This window comes from Cydia splendana, chromosome 12 (genome assembly GCF_910591565.1).
Source record: "Cydia splendana chromosome 12, ilCydSple1.2, whole genome shotgun sequence".
Lineage (NCBI taxonomy): Eukaryota > Metazoa > Arthropoda > Insecta > Lepidoptera > Tortricidae > Cydia > Cydia splendana.
In genome coordinates, this window is record NC_085971.1 from 5,961,323 (window position 1) to 5,981,547 (window position 20,225).

At 37.3% G+C, this 20,225-nt stretch overlaps 2 protein-coding genes across 3 annotated transcripts in view; one reads left to right on the forward strand and one right to left on the reverse strand.

Moving 5' to 3' along the window:
• Positions 1 to 5,477, reverse strand: part of LOC134795374 (tyrosine-protein kinase Src64B) — a 99,353-nt gene extending 93,876 nt beyond the window's left edge. Inside the window, exon 1 of one of the 2 annotated variants that reach the window (XM_063767206.1) lies at positions 5,291 to 5,477. The gene's annotated coding sequence lies outside the window, so the exon portion shown is untranslated. The remainder of the gene's footprint in view (positions 1 to 5,290) is intronic. The other variant, XM_063767203.1, reaches the window with a different exon arrangement.
• A 250-nt stretch (positions 5,478 to 5,727) lies between these two features.
• LOC134795370 (tonsoku-like protein) lies at positions 5,728 to 19,830 on the forward strand. Its single transcript, XM_063767199.1, has 14 exons — positions 5,728 to 5,863; positions 5,958 to 6,215; positions 6,437 to 6,599; positions 7,216 to 7,492; positions 7,626 to 7,779; positions 9,754 to 9,958; positions 10,103 to 10,292; positions 10,741 to 10,969; positions 11,339 to 11,454; positions 13,122 to 13,308; positions 14,791 to 16,228; positions 16,683 to 16,858; positions 17,601 to 18,309; positions 18,824 to 19,830. The coding sequence occupies exons 1-14, from the start codon at positions 5,848 to 5,850 to the stop codon at positions 19,167 to 19,169; spliced, it is 4,464 nt and encodes a 1,487-aa protein (XP_063623269.1). The 5' UTR covers positions 5,728 to 5,847; the 3' UTR covers positions 19,170 to 19,830.
• The last annotated feature ends 395 nt before the right edge of the window (positions 19,831 to 20,225 follow it).

Below are 20,225 nucleotides of genomic sequence, written 5' to 3' on the forward strand. Positions count from 1 at the left end.
TTTTTTTTTTTGCATTATGGTACGGAACCCTTCGTGCGCGAGTCCGACTCGCACTTGCCCGGTTTTTTAATCTATTTCATTTCATGACATTGGTAAAGTTGGTGTGATATTTGGTGATAGGTAACTTTTATTAAATTAAACTTTTGATAAAATATAGGATTTTGGGGAGTTTTTTCCCAACGGACGAAAAACTTGGAATATTTTTTTTAAAGAGCATGAGCAAGTCGGATTTTCATATACCTTTTTTTGTTTGAAAACTTTTAAATTAAAATGTTTGTTTGTAGGTTTATATGTAGGCAAATAAGCCTATCGTCAACGCAGCGGCCAGTTAGTTATCCATCCATCAGGAAATAAGGATGTAAATCCTTATTTCCTATTTTATCAATGATAATATTAAAGTAAATCTGACATCAGAAGTGGGATAATATTACACACATTCTATACCTACAAAACTAATGTTTCAGGAGCAGTACGAGTATAAGGACTGCTTATGCTAGTCAACAGCGGGACGCTATCCAACTCCAAACAGACACTGTAAGCCGCGCTATCCTGGACACAAGGACACTGGTGTTTCACTTTCAGTGAAAACCCCAGATGAAACAAGATATTTGGTATACTAAGCATGATGCTTTTTATGGATGGATATAGTGCGAATATTAAGAAAATCAACAACGAACGGGATCGGTGACTCATTACGCTTTAATTAGAACCGGAATCCGAGTACCGTTTCGAGATGGGACGCGGGTGTTCTCCGAACGCAACATTTAGACGATGCGAATGCACACCTTTATGGCGTGAATGGCGTCCAAGGCACAGATAAAATATAAATCACTTCGTGACAGATACTGCCCTTGGAAAGGGTGATCATTATACCTAGACATTTTTCTAGCACGAACGACTTGTTGTAAGTGATTGACTAAATAAAAACATCGACAGTCCTGTTATCGATAAGCAAACATCACATTATATGTCAATTATTTACTTTTTTAATTAATAACGTCAATTAATATAAAAAGTTGATTTCCATTTTACGTTGGTAATAAGTAGAGGAATTAAATGAAATGTCTATTTTGCCTCTTTATCATTAAGTAGGTACTTCTATGAGTTGGGTGACATGTGAATATTTTTAAATAGCTATACTGCATGTTTTCTTCACAGACATAATGAAGTACATGCCGCAAGTACAGTGATTTGTACGTCAGCGAACATGCTACACTCTGAACAAATAAAACGTGACTTCAGTAGAATGTTTTTGTAGTAGACACACAGAAGATTGACTGGATAAACTTCCCCTGCCTTAAATATTTTTGTATATTTGTAACTCTTTTTTTATACTACAATGAAGATAAACAAAAAAGACAATAACACCCTAAATGTTTTATGTAGGCTGTTCTATATAAAGAACTATTCATTGCAAAATTATAAAAATAAATTGGATCAAAAGTGTACGGATTACGTTCAATTTGTACAAGATCGGTGGCACGCGGCTAGGTAGGTAGCCGATATAAGTCTGTGGTTGTATGTACGTCTTGTTGTTGAAGTAGTATGTACCTAGTTATCGATAACAGGATTGTCGATATTTTTATTGTGGCAAGCACTAAACAAATGTTGTTCCTGCTAGAAAATTATCTAGGTATAGTGATCATCCATAACCGTTTGAGACCAAGAAATTACTATCTGAATAGGCCTCTATGGCCTTTGTTTCCCATAAAGCTTTAAGTCATAATGTATTGTTTGTCATATTATAGTTAGTCATAAAATTGAAACCGTTAACTTTTCAGGATTTTCGTAAGGTTATTCTGTAGATAGGTTAGGTAGATTTGTTTTATGGCAATCCTGAAAAGTTACGCCTTTCTGAGAAAAACCAATTATGACTAACGAAAATTCGGACAAACGATACATTATGACTTGAAACTATTTGGGAAACAATAGAGACCCACCTCTATGTCACGAGGACATTGGCATGTTATTGGTATTTTGCATGGATTGCTATAAGTGGTTAGTAAATTGCCTTTGACTCAGAGCAATACCAAAATAAAACTAATAGAATAATGTAAAAAAAAACCGGGCAAGTGCGAGTCGGACTCGCGCACGAAGGGTTCCGTACCATAATGCAAAAAAAAGGAAAAAAAAAAGCAAACAAAAAACGGTCACCCATCCAAGTACTGACCACTCCCGACGTTGCTTAACTTTGGTCAAAAATCACGTTTGTTGTATGGGAGCCCGATTTAAACCTTTATTTTATTCTGTTTTTAGTATTTGTTGTTATAGCGGCAACATAAATACATCATCTGTGAAAATTTCAACTGTCTAGCTATCACGGTTCGTGAGATACAGCCTGGTGACAGACAGACGGACGGACAGTGAAGTCTTAGTAATAGGGTCCCGTTTTACCCTTTGGGTACGGAACCCTAAAAAGATGTACAACTTTGGTTAACCGTAAACTAAATTTTGTCTGCAACTGTGCAGTGGCAAACATAAGTAAAAAATGAAAGTCGAAACACCACAATTTTGCATTGACGTTTGGCTTTCAGACGTGGTTTTGGAAAATATTGTCCACTTAATAGGTATCAGCAAAACTACAGATAGGATTCAAACATAAAAGGCTAGAGTGCAGACACCGGACACCGGATCTGTGCGCACAGAATAGGGCACCGAGAATCTAGGAATTTTAGGCTGGTCAGTGGTCAGACACAATAAATAATGTTTACATTGTAGTAGATTACATTGTAGATCCAGTTTAGAAAACTCTGATAAGAATGATAAGATCTATCTAAATTGATTGTCTCCAGGCACATCCAAAACTAAGAATAGTCTTACGGCAGTTTCCTGGAAGTATTCTTAATTGGATGGTTTCGCAACCAAACTTAACGGCCGAGCGACACGCGCATTCACCAGTTACAATGTACGACAATGTGGACACGTACCACCTTGTCATTTTTTGCATTGATAATCTTCAATATGCCGAGGCATATCACGACTTACTGCGACAAAGTACTAAAGCATACGTGATTACGTGGGACTCTTCTATTTTAATTGACGAATCAGCAGTTTTGTGTAATTGAACCGCAGGAATATCTGGGGTAAAATGCTCGATGCTTTCTTGTCCCAGTTTTGCCGGTTCGCCGGCCAATTTCGTCTGGGGAATGCGAATCGAACAAATCACACGTGAAGTTGCCTTTAAGCCGTCGTTTCCTAACGGATATATTTTTAGAGAAGCCGATATTATATTTCTGAAATGCGATTCGGACAGGTATCGCGTTCGGTTGAATTTTCAAACGCTTCCGCGGTTATTTCGGTTGCGAGGTTAGATAATAGAATTGAAATACATTTTAGGTGCAGCAAAGTGGAATGGAAGATCAGTGAAAATAATTCAAGACTAAAGTAATTGACTACATATTGCATCTGTGACGGTACTTCACGGTACTTTACGTAGAGAGACTAGCCGTAGAATAAACAAACAATATCACAAATGTTTCTGATTCATTGATTTTTCATATAAATACTAATAAGAAGTGGAAGTTAGTTAAATCCTGTCTACATAAAGTATGTATAAGGGGACCCAAAAATAAGTTATTTCATAAACGCGCTACAAACCTCAATTAGCTAATAATCGTTTGTCTTTATCTGTCATTTTGACTTATGTTACTTATGTTTATGTATTTGTATGAAAGGGATAAAATGTAGGTAATTTAACTAAATCAGGCCCGTAAAGTTTTATGAAAAGTTTTATGAATGTTGATAGCTTTAGGTCTTAGACATATCTCAGAAGGTTGGTAGAAAGTTATTATAACCATTAGACGACTACGGAGTGATTAAAGATTTGGCAGCATCAGCAGGCAATTTAAATTCTTAACTTCAACTAAATTTCGATCCAAATTAGTACAACAGATACTGAACTAGAAATCCACCGTGAAACTATCTCAAACTGGTTAATAGTTTCAACAACAGTCGAATAATTACGTTATGTTATGATGAGGATTCGTATCAAAATGTATGAAGTATAATTAACCACGCCTATAAGGGGAAGATTGTAAGGGCGGCGCCTACCAAGGCGCCGCCGCGTCGTCGCCTCTCTGGCCTACCAGTTCACGCATAAGAATGTATGTCATTGTATATCCAGCATTCATTTCAAATACCAGAAAATATACTAGGTATCTAACTAGGTAGTTTAACCTTGCTCATGTTTGCCTACCATGTTCCTGGTACCTGGCTTGAAATATCTTATGGTTTTCGAGCAAAATGGCTGTGACATACGGACACAAACAGACGGACGCACAGAAGGAAATGAAGAAACATTGGGTTCGATTTTGCCATTTGGGCGGACGGAATCCTAAAAATATCTACAAGATAGCTACATATTTAGGTGTATGTATATTATACCTAATACTCGGAGAAAGGCGATGCAAGGCAATATTCAGGAAGTTTACGGTAGTTTCAAGTTCAAACGTGGATTTGCGGAAAATAATCAAGTTATATACCCACCTATTGCATTCACTTTTAAGTTAGGTACCTACTTACTGTTTTGTGTGGATCACAGGTCACAGGTGTGGATAGTCTGTTCGGAAAGAGAAGAGTCGTGGAATGTATTGGGCCCCATACCTACATTCTACGACTCTTTCCGCACAATTTCTAGGTAGGTATTTACTTTTCAATGTGGTATTATGATTAGATTAGGCAGGTATTAGGTAGGTATTTTTTTATACGTAATAGGTATATTTTTTATTTTTCAATGTTTTCGAGTTCAATGTAAGGTTTTGTAAACGAGTAAATATGAAGGAGATTACTAGAAGCCCTATTTCGTGTAGTATAGTGATTTTGGTAGATTACGATTACGGCTTTAAAATGAAACGGAATAATTATGCAGAAATAAAAAAAACTATTTTGTAATATAACTCTTGTATTAAATAGCATAAAATATGACTCGGTAATAAAAATATGTAGTTATTCAACATTACGAGATATTTAACGGATTAGAAAATTGAGTAGGTAATCTAACACATTCTAAATAAGCGCAATCGAAATTGTAACATTTGTTTCATTGTTTTCAAGAATAACACAAAAAAAAAAACGTTACAGAAATGAAAAAGTACACAAGTAAACAAAGACACTCATAAGGATAGGCAAATTCCGGCAAATTTAATGCTTAGCCTGCTTAGGTTCAATGGATAGTTAAGAAATTAAAAACTGGAATAGTTTACTATGTCGAGGGTAATCGAATCTAGGGAAAACGTGGAATACAAATGTTACATTCAATTTAATTTATCAAAATATCAAAGTACCTACTTACGCGCAAAAACAGAGCCGGCAGGAGGGTTTTCAACTTAATTCAAAATGCACGTCGAAGTAACACTGGTATTTATGGCTTTAAACTGTCTATTAAAGTTTTTTACGTCTTCAAGGTATATAATTGTAGTCACTTTAATTCAATAAAAAGGCAATTTTAATGAAAACTATGAATCAATGGGAGTCAAACAACTCTAACATCGCGATCATAAACAAAAATGCGAATAGACCAAAAACAACGTAATCGTTTTTTTAATACTGTCATAGACTTTTAAGTCGTAATTACACGAGTATTGCAGTTACGTCCCGAAAACAATCAAACAATCCGTCCGACAGTGTTGAACCTTTTAATAAATTGTCGATGGTTGTTAACCTTTTTATTATTATTGTATACATGGCAACCCCGTAATAGGATTCCGCCCGCCATTTTCCTGATTGACAATTTCTGTGACAGATTCGGATTTGTAAACTTTGTCTTGTGTATAATGCTAAATTATTGTGTATTCAATTTATTTATGACTAATATAGTATTTTGATGTAGTATGCTTAGTAAAAAAACTAATGATGGCAGAAGAAAGTAAGTATGCATTCAAAAGAATCTCACTTTTCACTTACAAACAGTTGAGGTTACTTTTGTCTGTGAACTTCCAAAATGTAAATAAATGTTTCAGAACTGATACGTAAGAAGAAGAAGGCTCTAAATGGCAGCAATAAAAGAGCTTACGCTGAGGCTTGTAATGACTTGGCAACATATTACTACAAGAAAAATAGATATGCAGATGCGTTGGATGAATACAGAACCGAGGCCTCGGTCTGCAAAGACTTGGGGCTTCGAATGGAGTGGGGCACTTGCAACAGGATGATTGGTGAAATGTACATGCTCCTAGCAGAGTTTGACAAAGCTCTGAAATATGAGAAGCGACATTTAGGTAAGATAAAGATATTATTGACATTAATGTCTTATTATGTATGTATCTAAACATTTGGGTTTCGTTTTCCTTTTTGGTTTAATAGCATCATCGCCCTGCAATTTAGATCACTGTAGAAAAATAAATTAATAGAAGAATATTAAACTGCAATCCAAAAATATATCTAATATGAGTATTTAATATAAAACTGGTAATTAAACTGAAAAATGTGAAACCAACAGCTGTAGCGAAGGAACTCAACAACACAGTGGAGGAGCAGAGAGCACTGGCTACTCTCGGTAGGATATATCTGTTGCAAGGACAGAGCACTACCGGCAAAGAGGCGGAAGAGTCTTTGAAAGCTGCTGAGCGGGCATTTCTTAAAGGCCTCGCACTGTGTGAAAGGTAAGCAGACATTATTATATAATTATAGGCGAGCAGCTATTTAGATGATAAGCCTATGTCACACAGTAATAATTTTTATAATGACTGAGAATTTTTCATGTAGTTATAAACAAAATCAAAGTACCTAGTGCCTGCTATATTGAAGTAGCTTAAAAGGCATGTGCCTATATCAATATCACATATATTTGTAGACAAGCACTAATGTAAGGCTACATTGGTACAAATTTCCACATATTTAAAAGTTCTCTCTTTGAAGAAAATATTACTCCTCACTGTAACTGAACTCATCAAGTGTCAAACATAAATGAGCTTGTTTACAAAATGGTGGCCCAAATGTTGATATCCTTATACTGCCAATTTCCTTGTTCCACAAATCTACAATAGCCTACAACTAATTTTACAACACATTACATTATTGCATACAAGATATCAGTAGGCTTAGCACAGGAGTGTTGCAGTATCTCACCCGCGAGATAGACTGCCCGTCCCTCTATGAAATATGAGAAGCGACACAACAGATAGCCAGCTACTCAAGATAGCCAGATTGATATAAATCCACTAATGGTCATATTGTCTTGGTACTGATACATCTCAACTTGTTCTTTATCTGTTCCAGTTTGAGCGGAAAAATAAACATATATGAGCTGATGGACATGAGATCTCGACTGCTCCTCAATATTGGAGTGTGCCAGGAATATTTAGGAAACCACGACAAGGCAGTAGACTGTCTCAAGAAAGCCATCAACATATGCGTCAACCAGGACATATATGATGTGTTGCATCAGTGTTACACTACGCTGGCATTGCTTTATTGCAATAAGCTGAATGACTATACAAACTCGTTGAGTTGTCTTAGTAAAGCTGAGGAGATTGCTAAGAGGTTACAAGACAAGGTTGGTATATTTTGCCATTCTTGTATAAAGTCTGTACTGACTAATTATTCATCCCAATCTATGTCTATTGTGTATTTCGTGTTTTACCTTCATCTCATTATTGTGATAATACTTTTATAACTTTGTTTTGTAGGGTCAAAAGCTATGTGAGACTCTGGCATCAAAAGCAGATGTTTTGTGTAAGACAGCAGACTACCAAAGCGCCAAACAAGTGCTTGTAAAGGCCTGGAAAATGAAGACGCCTGATGAAGATGAGAGGGAAAGCATTGAGTCTAAACTTAAAGTTGGTAAGTTGTAATTGTAATTTATTGCTGCAGAGATAGTTGACCCCTTCTGCATACAAACAGTCTATAGAGGGAGGTCAGGCTACTACCTCTGTAGCTGACTGTACAAGTGTACATTGTATTTTTTAATCTAAATATTATATCAGGTTTAATAATTTTTATTTCTCAAGAAGATATAACAAAACTTCACTTAAATGAGAAAAAAAAAATACATAAGAATAAATAATAACGCACTAATCTAACCAAAACTACTAGCACTCTAATACGTATATGTGACGTCCCACGGTCAAAGGTACCTTATGGCGGGTATGGAGTTATGCATACCCCAGTAATCTACAATAAATAACCTATCGATAACACAAAAGATCAACCTTCTAGGTTGCGTAGTTACAGAGATATGATTTTTTGAAAATAATGTTGTGAAATGAGCAACTTTACGATAGAGAAGTTTTAAGTTTAGCCGCCTAAAAAACTATGTTCCTGAAGTAAGTTACATAGTTGACTACAAATAATAATGCCTTATATATCTCAGATTAAAAAAATATTGCGACTTGTTCTGTAATGCAAATAGAAACTTTTGATATCGACTGATTTATGTGTATACTAACCAATCTCTTGAAAATAAAGTTTTATTTCATTTTCACGATTGATTGCAATGAGCTCTCAAGATTTAAATTTTATCTATTAGAAAACGACACTGACAGACAGTTTAAGCAAAAAACAATACCGATTTAGAGGTGAAAATGTATTTTCTGACTTTTTCATATAAAATCACAAAATTGAATATTTTTACTTTTAATGTGACACACAATCAATTTTTCTGAGCACATATGAAAGAAATTCTGTCATTCAAATGAAATAAATCCTAAAACCCCAACTAAATACTATATTTAACCCCTTATGCCACTTTAAACTTACATAACAATAACAGTATTTGCTCCATACATTTACGAAAAGGTACCTTATGGAAATAAATCTAATAATACATCACTACAAAATATCAATCATATTATAGTTTATCTTTTATGAATAGAAAATATTAATTTACATTAAACTGCCCCCAATTTAATTAGTTCTTCGTCATAATAATCTTAAAAAAGACCAATAATTTGTATGTAATGAAAAGGTACCTTGTGGTCAAGTTACATGATGAGGCATGATGATGATGGAACAGTTAGGATAAACTAATAATATTTTGGGGTTAAGATGGTATAAATCGTCTATTTCTTATCAATAATATATTTCGGTTGCTATTGAAGATAAGCGGCATTGAGGTTCAATGACCTCAGATATTCCATAAGGTAATGCGTCGGGTATTGGCATTTTTCAGCAAACCAATGGCTGATTTACTGCATGCGACCAAACCAAATGAAGATTATTCTAGTTAAGAAAGACTTGACGAGAGTAACTTTGGTATAATAGCAGTCTACTTGGATTTGTGATGTCGGTCTATGTACGGTTATAATATTTGCGAGGCGCCCCAACCAGAACTAAAATTTTCAAATTAGTTTTGCAGAATGCTAATACAGTTCTCTACCAAACTTCTTTTCCCGTATTGACTAGTTTTTTTGGGAATTTTCAATCTTTTTTCCATAAGGTACCTTTTCTACTAAACTCTGAGACGACATTACTAGGCTTATAACTAACTTATAACAAAAATAAAAACAGGTAAACAAACGTTACGCATTAAGGTTTCAGATCACACAATAAAAAAAAATTGAGCATTTTTCACCTCTTTACAAAACATTTAATATCTCCGAAACTAGAAACCCTCATAAGGTACCTTTTCCCGTGGAACGTCACATATTATGTCTATTTTTACCATTATTTATTTATATCCTTCTAAACAAAATTGTGTATTTATTTTCTGTAACTACATATTTTTAATATTTTAACACTTGTCTGTTAGGTCCTATTCAAATACAGCATGAAGCTTTGCTTGTTTAACCTCATTTAATGACCACTGTCTTCCAACAGTCGCAGCTATGTGCTACACAGACGACCAAAGAGTAGGCATAGACCCAAGCCACCATTCAGAGTTAAAAAAAGTGTACGAGAGCCTTGGCGACGGCGCCTGCTATCTGCAGAACTATGATGATGCCGTCTCCAACTATCTGCAGATGCTGGAGCAAGCTGAGCTGGCTGGGGAGGCTGGGAAACAGCTCATACCTATCTACGTCAGGTAAAAATTACATTTATTCATATTATTTGTTTGACAATGACTAACACTTTTCTAACTTTTTGGAAACTCAAATCTGGAGAATGTTATGCCTGTATCTATTTCCTGAACAAAGTGTACTTACTTATACATTTTATTCTATTTCAGTTTGTATCAAACTTACAAAGACATGGGCTCGTATAACGATGCCTTAATGTACCTGGAAAAAGAATACGAACTCATAAAGGACGAGCCCAAGGAAGCCTTCACCACCCTGTACAACATTGCTGAGACTAGTTACTTGGCCAAGAAGCCCTATGATCAGATTGAAAAGGCTTGCCTTCATGCTAGGAACGCTGTAAGTCTACTTTTATTGTATTTTTTAGCTTCCGACGCAAAAATTAGCACTCTATGTGTGCATTTGAGTCTAATATTTTGATTGCTTCATAGCAACCAAAAGTATAATCTAATTTGGATCAAAGTTTTCGATCGATAGGTGGAAATCAAGTCAAGAGTGTTCTGTTCTATGATTGGTGAAAATTGGTTTAGTAGTTTGTATATCATCACCTGTTTTAGCTGATAAAGGAATCTAGCACCAGCATTTATGCTATATGTTTATTCACCATGTTTGAACGTGGCGAGTAACAGATACTCCGTCACTACCATGTGATGTACTGACGAATGAAAGCGTGAAAGTGTTAGAAGGACCTATGGATTGTACTAGCCACTTATATTAGTTTAAAATTAAAAGTTTATTGAATCATACAATGTAACATGGACAACAAATATATATACTTTTCTTTCAGGCTAAAGAATGGAATAAGCGCAAATATGAAATCCGAGCTCTCAAATCTCTCCTTAAATACCAAGAGGAATACTTCGAGTTGGACAAAATGGAGGAGACACAAGACGAACTCAGGTACCTCGGGTATGAAAACTTTGACAATCTGGAGAACTCTGAAGATGAGAGTTCGGCTGGAGGTGATGAGATTACAACTACCATTGGGCATGATATCCGTTGTGAGGATATTACTGGTAAGTACTAAAAATCTAAAATCGTCTATTTGCCCAGAGGGACAAACAGTCAAACAACTATGTTGATTTCAATAAAATTATTGTAGTTTAGTTTTTTTGTAGTTTTTAATAGAAAACTATACAGCTTAATTTACACAAATTAAGTGCATGCTGAATTTTGTGCCTACACGGTTTTACGAAATGGAGTTGTACTTTAACAGATAGATGGGACGAAAAATACCGCCCAAAATGCGAAGGTTTTTTTCCGCAAGCGAGAATATTTTTGGATAGGACTAGACCAGATTGTATGTTTTGCAAACACAGAGCTAAGGGAACAGGTTCCTAAGATCCATGAATATATGCAATGATGATGATTATCCGTTTTTACAGATGACGACGAGAACTTTAATGAAGAGATAGCAGGTGGAAGTAAAAGCAGGCCCAGGAGAGCTGGAATAGCTTATGTTAACAAAGTGAACGAGAAAGGAGAGTCACTCTTGCAGCGGGTAAATTGAGGTTATCCATTACTTACATCACACGTTTAGGGGGGGGGGTCAAGTAAATGTGACATGTTGTGACAAGGGGGAGGGGGGAGTCACAAACTTTGTGACGTCACTTTAACTTCATCAGTAACCGAAAACTTAATTTTAATTATTTTATTTAGCATCTTGCCGTAACTCACAGAAAGCAAAAATAGCTTGGAATGAAGATAAACGGGCAAAGCTTAACTCAGTTGGCGTAGAAATCGTTGAAAAATATGTCTTACATATGTAAAATCCAAATAAACATACATAGACCATAGACTAAGGGTGGTATTCCATCTGTCAAATATCGTCGGTATACTTCCAAAACATGATAACTGACAAAATGGTCAAAAATGAGTTGTTTATACAGTTTTGTTCACATTTTATTGTTTTAAATATACATTTGACATTTTTTATTTATGTTTATTATTTACAAAGTTATAGAGTGTAAAAAAGTACTAACAGACAGGAAATTAAATATAGTGTACACGTAAAAAATAATAAAGGTATTTAAAATAACATATCTCATAAAACTGCGGGCTCAGCACGGTTCCATTTTTATCGACTATCACTATGCGCGTCCCTTTCGCACTTACATACTTGTTAGAACGTGACAGGCATGGTGACAAGGGATAAAAACGCGACCGTGCTAAGCCGCCTGGTCACGCAAAATATATAAAGTAACCTGTAGACATTTCTTTCAATACGCGATCTATTATACAACTACATAGATAATATTAAATTCACTTAAAACAGATTTAAATATGCTCGGTAAACGGTAACAAAATCAGTATCATGATTTTTTGAAGTAATTTAGTTAATAAGGAGTGTAAATTGTCATATGTCTCTTCAATAAAGGAGGGAAAAATCAAAAAAAATAATATTAGAATCACTTATAACTGTTTACCTGTAAATAATAACAATTTATTACTTTTTATTTCTACGTTAGTTTTTAAAATTTGTTTATAATGCCGTTTGAACTAGTATTTTTTATCACTGTAATTTTTTTTATTATATGTAATTATTTTTTATATGATTATAAACAAATACACAAAAATCAGTCCATTTTTTATACATGTAAAACATGATAACTAACACGTGCCATATTTTTGTCGGCCAATATTTTATATTTTTCGGTTTATAAATATCACTTTTATCAATTTATAGACAATTTCAATATCCAGAAATTTTAAGTGTGAAAGTAAATTTGACAAAACGCGTTTCTAAATTCCCTTATTTGAGGATCAAACTTTCACCTCGCGTTTTCTCGAAACTATGTTTCAGGTAGTTATCATGTTTTAGAAGTATACCGACGATATCTTTGTCCAATGTGTATTGCGTCCCACATTTTGCTTAATGAGAGAGTGAGACGCAATGACATTGGACAGGTGGAATATCACCCTTACAGGTTTGTTTGATTCCAAGACAGTTGGAAGGTTGGAAAGAAGGAAGGTTGTTGGTTTTTAACTCCAATTAAATCCACTCCCCGTTTTCATTTTATTTGTGTGATTCTTATTTTTTATTCTTCTTTCTTTGAGTTGTATACTCTATAATTCTCTCTTTTTTAAATTCCTAACTTGTTTCTTTCTTGATCATTGTTACATAATCACGGTGTAAAAATTATAATCGTAGCATATCCCGTTCCACAGGCGTGCATAACAGGCAACAAGTTCATGCTGCAACGCCTGATCGCGCAGAAGCACCCAGTTAATGTGCGGGACTTCGCCGGATGGACTCCGTTGCACGAAGCCGCCATTAACGGACATTATGACATCGCGCAGATCCTGATAGACCACGGGGCTGTGATTAACGATCGCGGGACCAATGAGAGTAAAGGTAGGGGACTTTATATAAGTTCATGCTGCAACGTCTGATCGCACAGAAGCACCCGGTCAATGTGCGCGACTTCGCCGGATGGACTCCGTTGCACGAAGTGGCCATCAACGGACATTACGAGATCGCGCAGATCCTGATAGACCACGGAGCTGTAATTAACGATCGCGGGACTAATGAAAGTAAAGGTAGGGGACTTTATATAAGTTCATGCTACAATGCTTGACCGCACAGAAGCACCCGGTCAATGTACGGGACTTCGCCAGCTGGACTCCGTTGCACGAAGCGGCCATCAACGGATATTACGAGATCGCGCAGATCCTGATAGACCACGGGGCTGTGAATAACGATCGCGGGACTAATGAAAGTAAAGGTAGCGGCTAAAATAATATAGTAAGTTCATGTTGCAACACCTGATCGCGCAGAAGCACCCGGTCAATGTGCGCGACTTCGCCGGATGGACTCCGTTGCACGAAGCGGCCATCAACGGACATTATGACATCGCGCAGATCCTGATAGACCACGGGACTGAGATTAACGATCGTGGGACTAATGAAAGTAAAGGTAGGGGCTAAAATAATATAATAAGTTCATGCTGCAACGCCTGATCGTGCAGAAGCACCCGGTCAATGTGCGCGACTTCGCCGGATGGACTCCGTTGCACGAAGCGGCCATCAACGGACATTACGAGATCGCGCAGATCCTGATAGACCACGGAGCTGTGATTAACGATCGCGTGACCAATGAGAGTAAAGGTAGGGGACTTTATATAAGTTCATGCTGCAACGTCTGATCGTACAGAAGTACCCCATCAATGTGCGCGACTTCGCCGGATAGACTCCGTTGCATGAAGGCGTCCAACGGACATTATGAGATCGCTCAGATATTGATAGACTACGGGGCTGTGATTAACGATCGTGGGACAAATGAGAGTAAAGGTAGGGGACTTTATAATGTCACGTCCTCGCCAGAAGGAATGAAGAACTTTGGAGCAAGCTACCTGGAACTGAAGGAATTCAAAACGCTGCCCATTATCCGAGACATGGAGATGGTCGAAAATGCTTTTGAGTAGGTAAAAGGTTGCTCTTAAGGAAGCTTTTGCACAAAAGATCTCTATGGGTCGAAATGTATCTGGAAGGGCCCCCGAAATAATAAGATAAAGAGAGACTATAAAATTACTGCACTGGTGGTAAAGCACTTATTTGTAATTTGCTAAAAAATGTTTTTTGATAATATTAATTCCCCTGCAGTCTAGCGTCATCATTTAACACCTTGCAGGCATTCCTAGGTTAAGTAGGTTACAGTGACTGTTATCATAAGGCGGGCCGCCGTATGATAATCTGCCTCCGACGTATTTCCCATTTTTTTTCCGCAAGCCCAATAAATTCAAAAGAGAATCGCTATCGATTGAACTGAGTATTTACAAAAATAATACTAATATTTTTCCTAAATATTTGTTTCATTAAACTTAAACATATTTTTCAGGACAAACGCCCTTACACGACGCCGCATGCAACGGCTACATGGACGTGATGCAACTCCTGCTCGACCGCGGCGCCATCCCCTCCATCAAGAACGATCTCGGCCACACCGCGCTCGACTCGCTGCGACAGTGGCGCTCCAATACAGTCCTCAATAGAGAGAAGGAGGAAATGTACAAGAACATCTGCGCCCGGCTCCAGAGCCAAATCAGGGCCGCTCCGGCCGACTTATCCCCGACCCCTCCAGGAAACTCTTACTTAAATAGGAGTAGGAAGATAGACCGATCACCTGCGAGCACGTCTGTAGCTAATAACAGTAACGTAGCAAGATCACCTGGATTCAAAAAGAGAAACGTCATCCAAGATGACTCCGATGACGATATAGTTCTATCACCCCGAAGAAATCAACCGGCTTTCCCATCAGATGAGTCGTCGAGCGGATCATCAGATGAACGCAGATCTAAGAAAAAGAAAGACGTCTCAGGAGTTAAAGAATACAGGACGGTCATATCCGCTTTAAGGCATAGACGGACTTCTGACGGTGACGACTTACCAGAGGTTGATGTGAAGGGACCACCGAAATCAGCTTTATTAGACCCCAATGAAATAGGTGACGATGAATGGCTTGATGACGATATGGGCGGAAATAAAAGTAAGAAGAGAAAACTCAGTGACCCATTATCATCAGTAACTATTGCTAAGAAACCCACCTACGATTCCATTAAAGACAGCATTGAAAATATTAACAGAATTGAACCTCTAATAGACAGCAATAATAGGAAATCCTCTGAGAAACAAAAGAAACGAATGAGCGATATTATTGCTATTAACGAAAATAGTTCGGACTCCAACGAAAATATATGCCCCGAGTCTAGAAATAGTTGGCCTGTTATAGATAGAGAGCTTAATGAATCTAAGAGTAGAGATACTAGAGATAATATGAGGAAACGCTGGAAGCAACAGAGTACACTCCTTAGAGCCGGTTTCCAAAGAAATAGACAGGAATTTGATCAATCCAGTAACAGTGGAAGCGACAGTGAATTTACTTCCAGAAACACTAAAAGACTGACGCCCACTGGGACATTCAGTAGAAAATCCTCAGGAGAGAATTTCAACAATTTCAGTCCGCGCAAGCAAAATGATATATCCGGAACGTTTTCGAGAAAATCATCAGGCGAATTCAGTAACTACAGTCCAAGAAAAGACTGCTTCAATATGATGAATATGAATCCTAGCGTGATGCAACCTTTAAATGTGATACAGCCTATAAATATTGTACAATCTAATAAGAACGGGAGGACTACGCAGACGCAGATTCTGCCGCCGGCGGCGGTGAAGGTGCAAGTGGAGGATAAAGTGTTGTTGATATCGCTGAAGTTGGACATGATAAACAAACAGACAATCAGCTGGCTGGTTGATGAAGTGAAGACTAGATATTACAAGTAAGTAATAATGTACAAATAGATTTAGTTATAGCAGTTAATCAAACGCAATCATGTAAGCCCGGGAGCCAGGAACAGATTTCTATGACCTATAGCATCCCTGAAATGAATGTGTAATGAACCCCCGTGGACGTCAGCTGCCGCTTCGTTGATGGGCTGAGGAACAGCAGTCACCCAAACACGTAAAAAAGAATTAATCATCGCACCCCTAAAATAAAGCTATTTTTTTAGTAAAGCCTGACAACAGTTTATTTAACCCTGAGATAGTGTCGCTGCAAACAGCTTACGTATGGCAATATTGGCAATGGCAATTACCCTTGTTGTCAAATCATTTATCGTAGGCACGCCAGATCCTCACAATAGAGGCATCTGAATCACCACCTGTCTTAATGTGTGAAGATTATTTGCTGTGTTTAATTTAAACTTTATGCACACGTCATAACCCCCATTTCAGATTGACCGGCGTCCGTCCAGTGTTCAGCCTCATGACATCGGACGGCGCCATCCTGTCTGAAGACGACCCGCTGAGCCTCGTGCTGTCTTCGCCGGAGCTGAAGACCTGCATCACCAACTGGAAGGCGTCGCCGGCTGAGGAAAGATATCTGGAGTGCTGCGAAGCTTTAGGCATATGTAAGTATAAAATACCCCAAATAAGGTGAACTTATGATCTGGTCAAGATCGTCAGTTCGGAAGTGCACGACCGTACAGCTTCTTAGAGGATGTCTAATGCTTATGTCCAGCAGTGGATGAATTTAGACTGATTTGATGATGATGACATTTAAACCATATAAAAGGGGTTATGGTGTTAGTTCAGTTATTTCTTCTTCCTCGCGTTATCCCGGCATTCCTCATGAGAGCCTGGGGTCCGCTTGACAACTAATCCCATGATTTGACGTAGGCACTAGTTTTTACGAAAGCGACTGCCATCTGACCTTCCAACCCAGAGGGGAAACTTGGCCTTATTGGGATTAGTCCGGTTTCCTCACGATGTTTTCCTCCACCGAAAAGCGACTGGCAAATATCGAATGATATTTCGTACATAAGTTCCGAAAAACTCATTGGTACGAACCGGGGTTTGAACCCGCGACCTCCGGATTGAAAGTCGCACGCTCTTACCGCTAGGCCATCAGCGCTGTTAGTTCAGTTAGCTATTGGCAGTTTTCTCAAGTTGGCATCCATTGTGCTTATTTAATGAAATATTTTTCTATTAACCACGTCAGCTCTTCTATGATGCACATCATGTAAATACACGTCAAGTCAAATTTACAGTAAAGGCACCAACAATGGATTTAGAATATTTCATCAAGTATGTAATACAATACAAACAAAACCTGTTAACAAAACGCTAAACTTAAATTTGTTTTTATTTCAGCTACCTGTGAGGAAATCCAACAAACCATAGGGAGGAGTCACACAACACACCGTCTTGCACTCGGAGCGCGAACATTACCCCCATCACAAATCCGACCGCTGTTCCGAGCCCTGACACACCAATCACACATCACCGCTATCATGATTTCAGACAACAACTTAGGAGATGATGGAGTCAAGTATCTCACCGACTGCATGTGCACTATGAAGCAACTAACACATCTAGACATTAGCAGAAATAATATCACTGCCGAAGGAGCTAGGATATTGACGCAAATGTTTGATAAAGCCTCAAGACCAGTCTGCCAGTTACTAGACTTCTTAGATATCAGTGGTAACCCGATAACCGATGAAGGTTTCAAGCATATCTTAAAGTTAACGCAACATATCAGACTGAAGACGCTTAAATTAAACTCTTGTGGATTAACGGAGAACGCAGCTGGAGTTATAAATGAGTGCAACGCTAATTTCAATGCTTTAGAAGGGATAGACATCAGTAATAATGATGTGAAACTCCCGACAGTCAGCTGTTTAGTATCATCACTGAATCCTAATATGCTGATGGAACTAGATTTGGATAGTGTGGGTGTGCAAGGCCAAGTGGTCGCATGCGTGGCTTCGTTCATGGATTCCGCCAAGGAATTGAGGATTAGAAGATTCAGTTTGTCAAACTGCAAACTGGTGGATGGACAATTCATGAGAGTGTTTAGGTATGTTTTGCATTTTAAATAATAATAAGTACAGTCGTTTTACAAAATTATTTCGTATTAAGCTTAGAATAAATTTAAAAGTGGAAAAATTACTGCCTTGGGTCAGACTTAATCGTATCTTCTTCGTACTTATTCGTTCTTCGTATTATAAAATTGTTTTAATTTTACCATGGACGGAATTACTAGAGTCTGACGGAAGTTTCGGTTTCGGCATGAAACTCATGTTGCGGCCCTTGGGCAAACCTTGGTTTGGTTTCGACCGAAACTAGAGCAAAACCGAACCTTCGGTTTCGTCAAAAATTCGGTTTCGGTCGGACACTAGTAATCACGCACACAGCTTATTCTCCTATCCAGCTTATCTCCCCATTGGGGAAAAATAACCAACTAAAATTCACTGTTGTTAAATATTTAATAACAGTTAATTACTTGTTATGTAACAGAACCTATTCAATAAAGACAGTCCATGTTTGTTTTGAAAACATAATCAATAGCGATTAACGTTTTATTGTTACAGAAGTCTAGGCCGCGCGAAAAATTTGCAGTCAGTCTCCCTAAAGAGTAACCTGCTAACATTCATCACACTAAAGAAATTACTACAGCGGCAACCACCCGTACCACAAATCAACCTCCAAGGTTGCCAGGACATATTCAAATACTCCCCCGACTCTGATTTCCAAGTGTGGTTGCCAGCCATTGACTTTGGCAGGTGCATACCAGAGATCAACGTGACTCCAGTGTTAAACAGTGATGCAGAGAGAGACAGCTTCAAATCCTTCTCAAAGACATGGCTGAGTTGCTTCAAAGGTAGAGGAGTGATCGAACATTGTGAAGGTGGCGTAATAAGATTTACCGCCAGGTAGACTACAGGCATTTAGATGCCTTACATATTACATATAATATTGTAAATGATACGCGACTGAATGATCAAGTTCATTTATACGGATGGGCGAAATTTCAATTGTTGTGAGTGTATGCAAATATATTTTGTGCTGTCTGCAGTATAATCAAATTTGTTATGGCATAACATTTTGACAAGATTCATGTCGGGTAACATGAATGCCTTAGTGATTATTTTCAGTGCCTGAAAATGTATGTATAAATTAGATTAATTAAAGAGAATAATATAATTTTAGGTAGACTGCTCCTAGATGTAAAACGTATTTTAATGACTATTTAATTAATCACTAAAAGTTTTTGCCCAGTGATGGTTACAGTTTTGCAAGTTTCAGTAGTTACTATCTTAATCATTAACAATAACATAACCGAGTTAAGACGCACAAAAGTCTATGACTAATCCTTTTCATTTTTTTCATTAATCTAATACCTTTAAACGAGCAATTCTTGTTTATTTATTAATTTATAATATATTTCAGGGATCTCGGAAACGGCTCTAACGATTTCGATGAAATTTGGTATATAGAGGTTTTGGGGGCGATAAATCGATCTAGCTAGGTCTTGTCTGTGGGAAAACGCGTATCTTTGAGTTTTTATATGTTTTCCGAGCAAAGCTCGGTCTCCCAGGTATTAATATTAAATGAAGCTACCACATGCAGACATACTCGTACACTACTTAAATTTTGTTAATCTTATCTCTTATCTGTAATGAAGTATGTACAATACTCAGTGATTTGTTTGTATTATGAAATAAAAATATTAACGAATGTTGATTAATTAATTCGTTTTCCTTTCTTTATATCTAAAACATAATTTACCATTGTCGAAAATGCTGTGAGTTGCATTCGGCATCCTATTCTTAATTTTAATTACTTATCGAATTCGGATTGTTACTTAGGTTGGTATTCCACTTGTCCAATATCTTGGTCCTATGTGCATTGCGTCTCACTGTCTCACTAAGCAAAATGTGAGATGCGACAAAGAAATTGAAGAGGTGGAATACCACCCTTACACGATGTAAA

Coding starts and splice junctions, on each gene's coding strand:
- LOC134795370 (XM_063767199.1), top strand. Junction 13,309..14,790: donor CGGGACCAATGAGAGTAAAG/GTAGGGGACTTT, acceptor CATATTTTTCAG/GACAAACGCCCTTACACGAC. Junction 16,859..17,600: donor CTGCGAAGCTTTAGGCATAT/GTAAGTATAAAA, acceptor TTTTTATTTCAG/CTACCTGTGAGGAAATCCAA.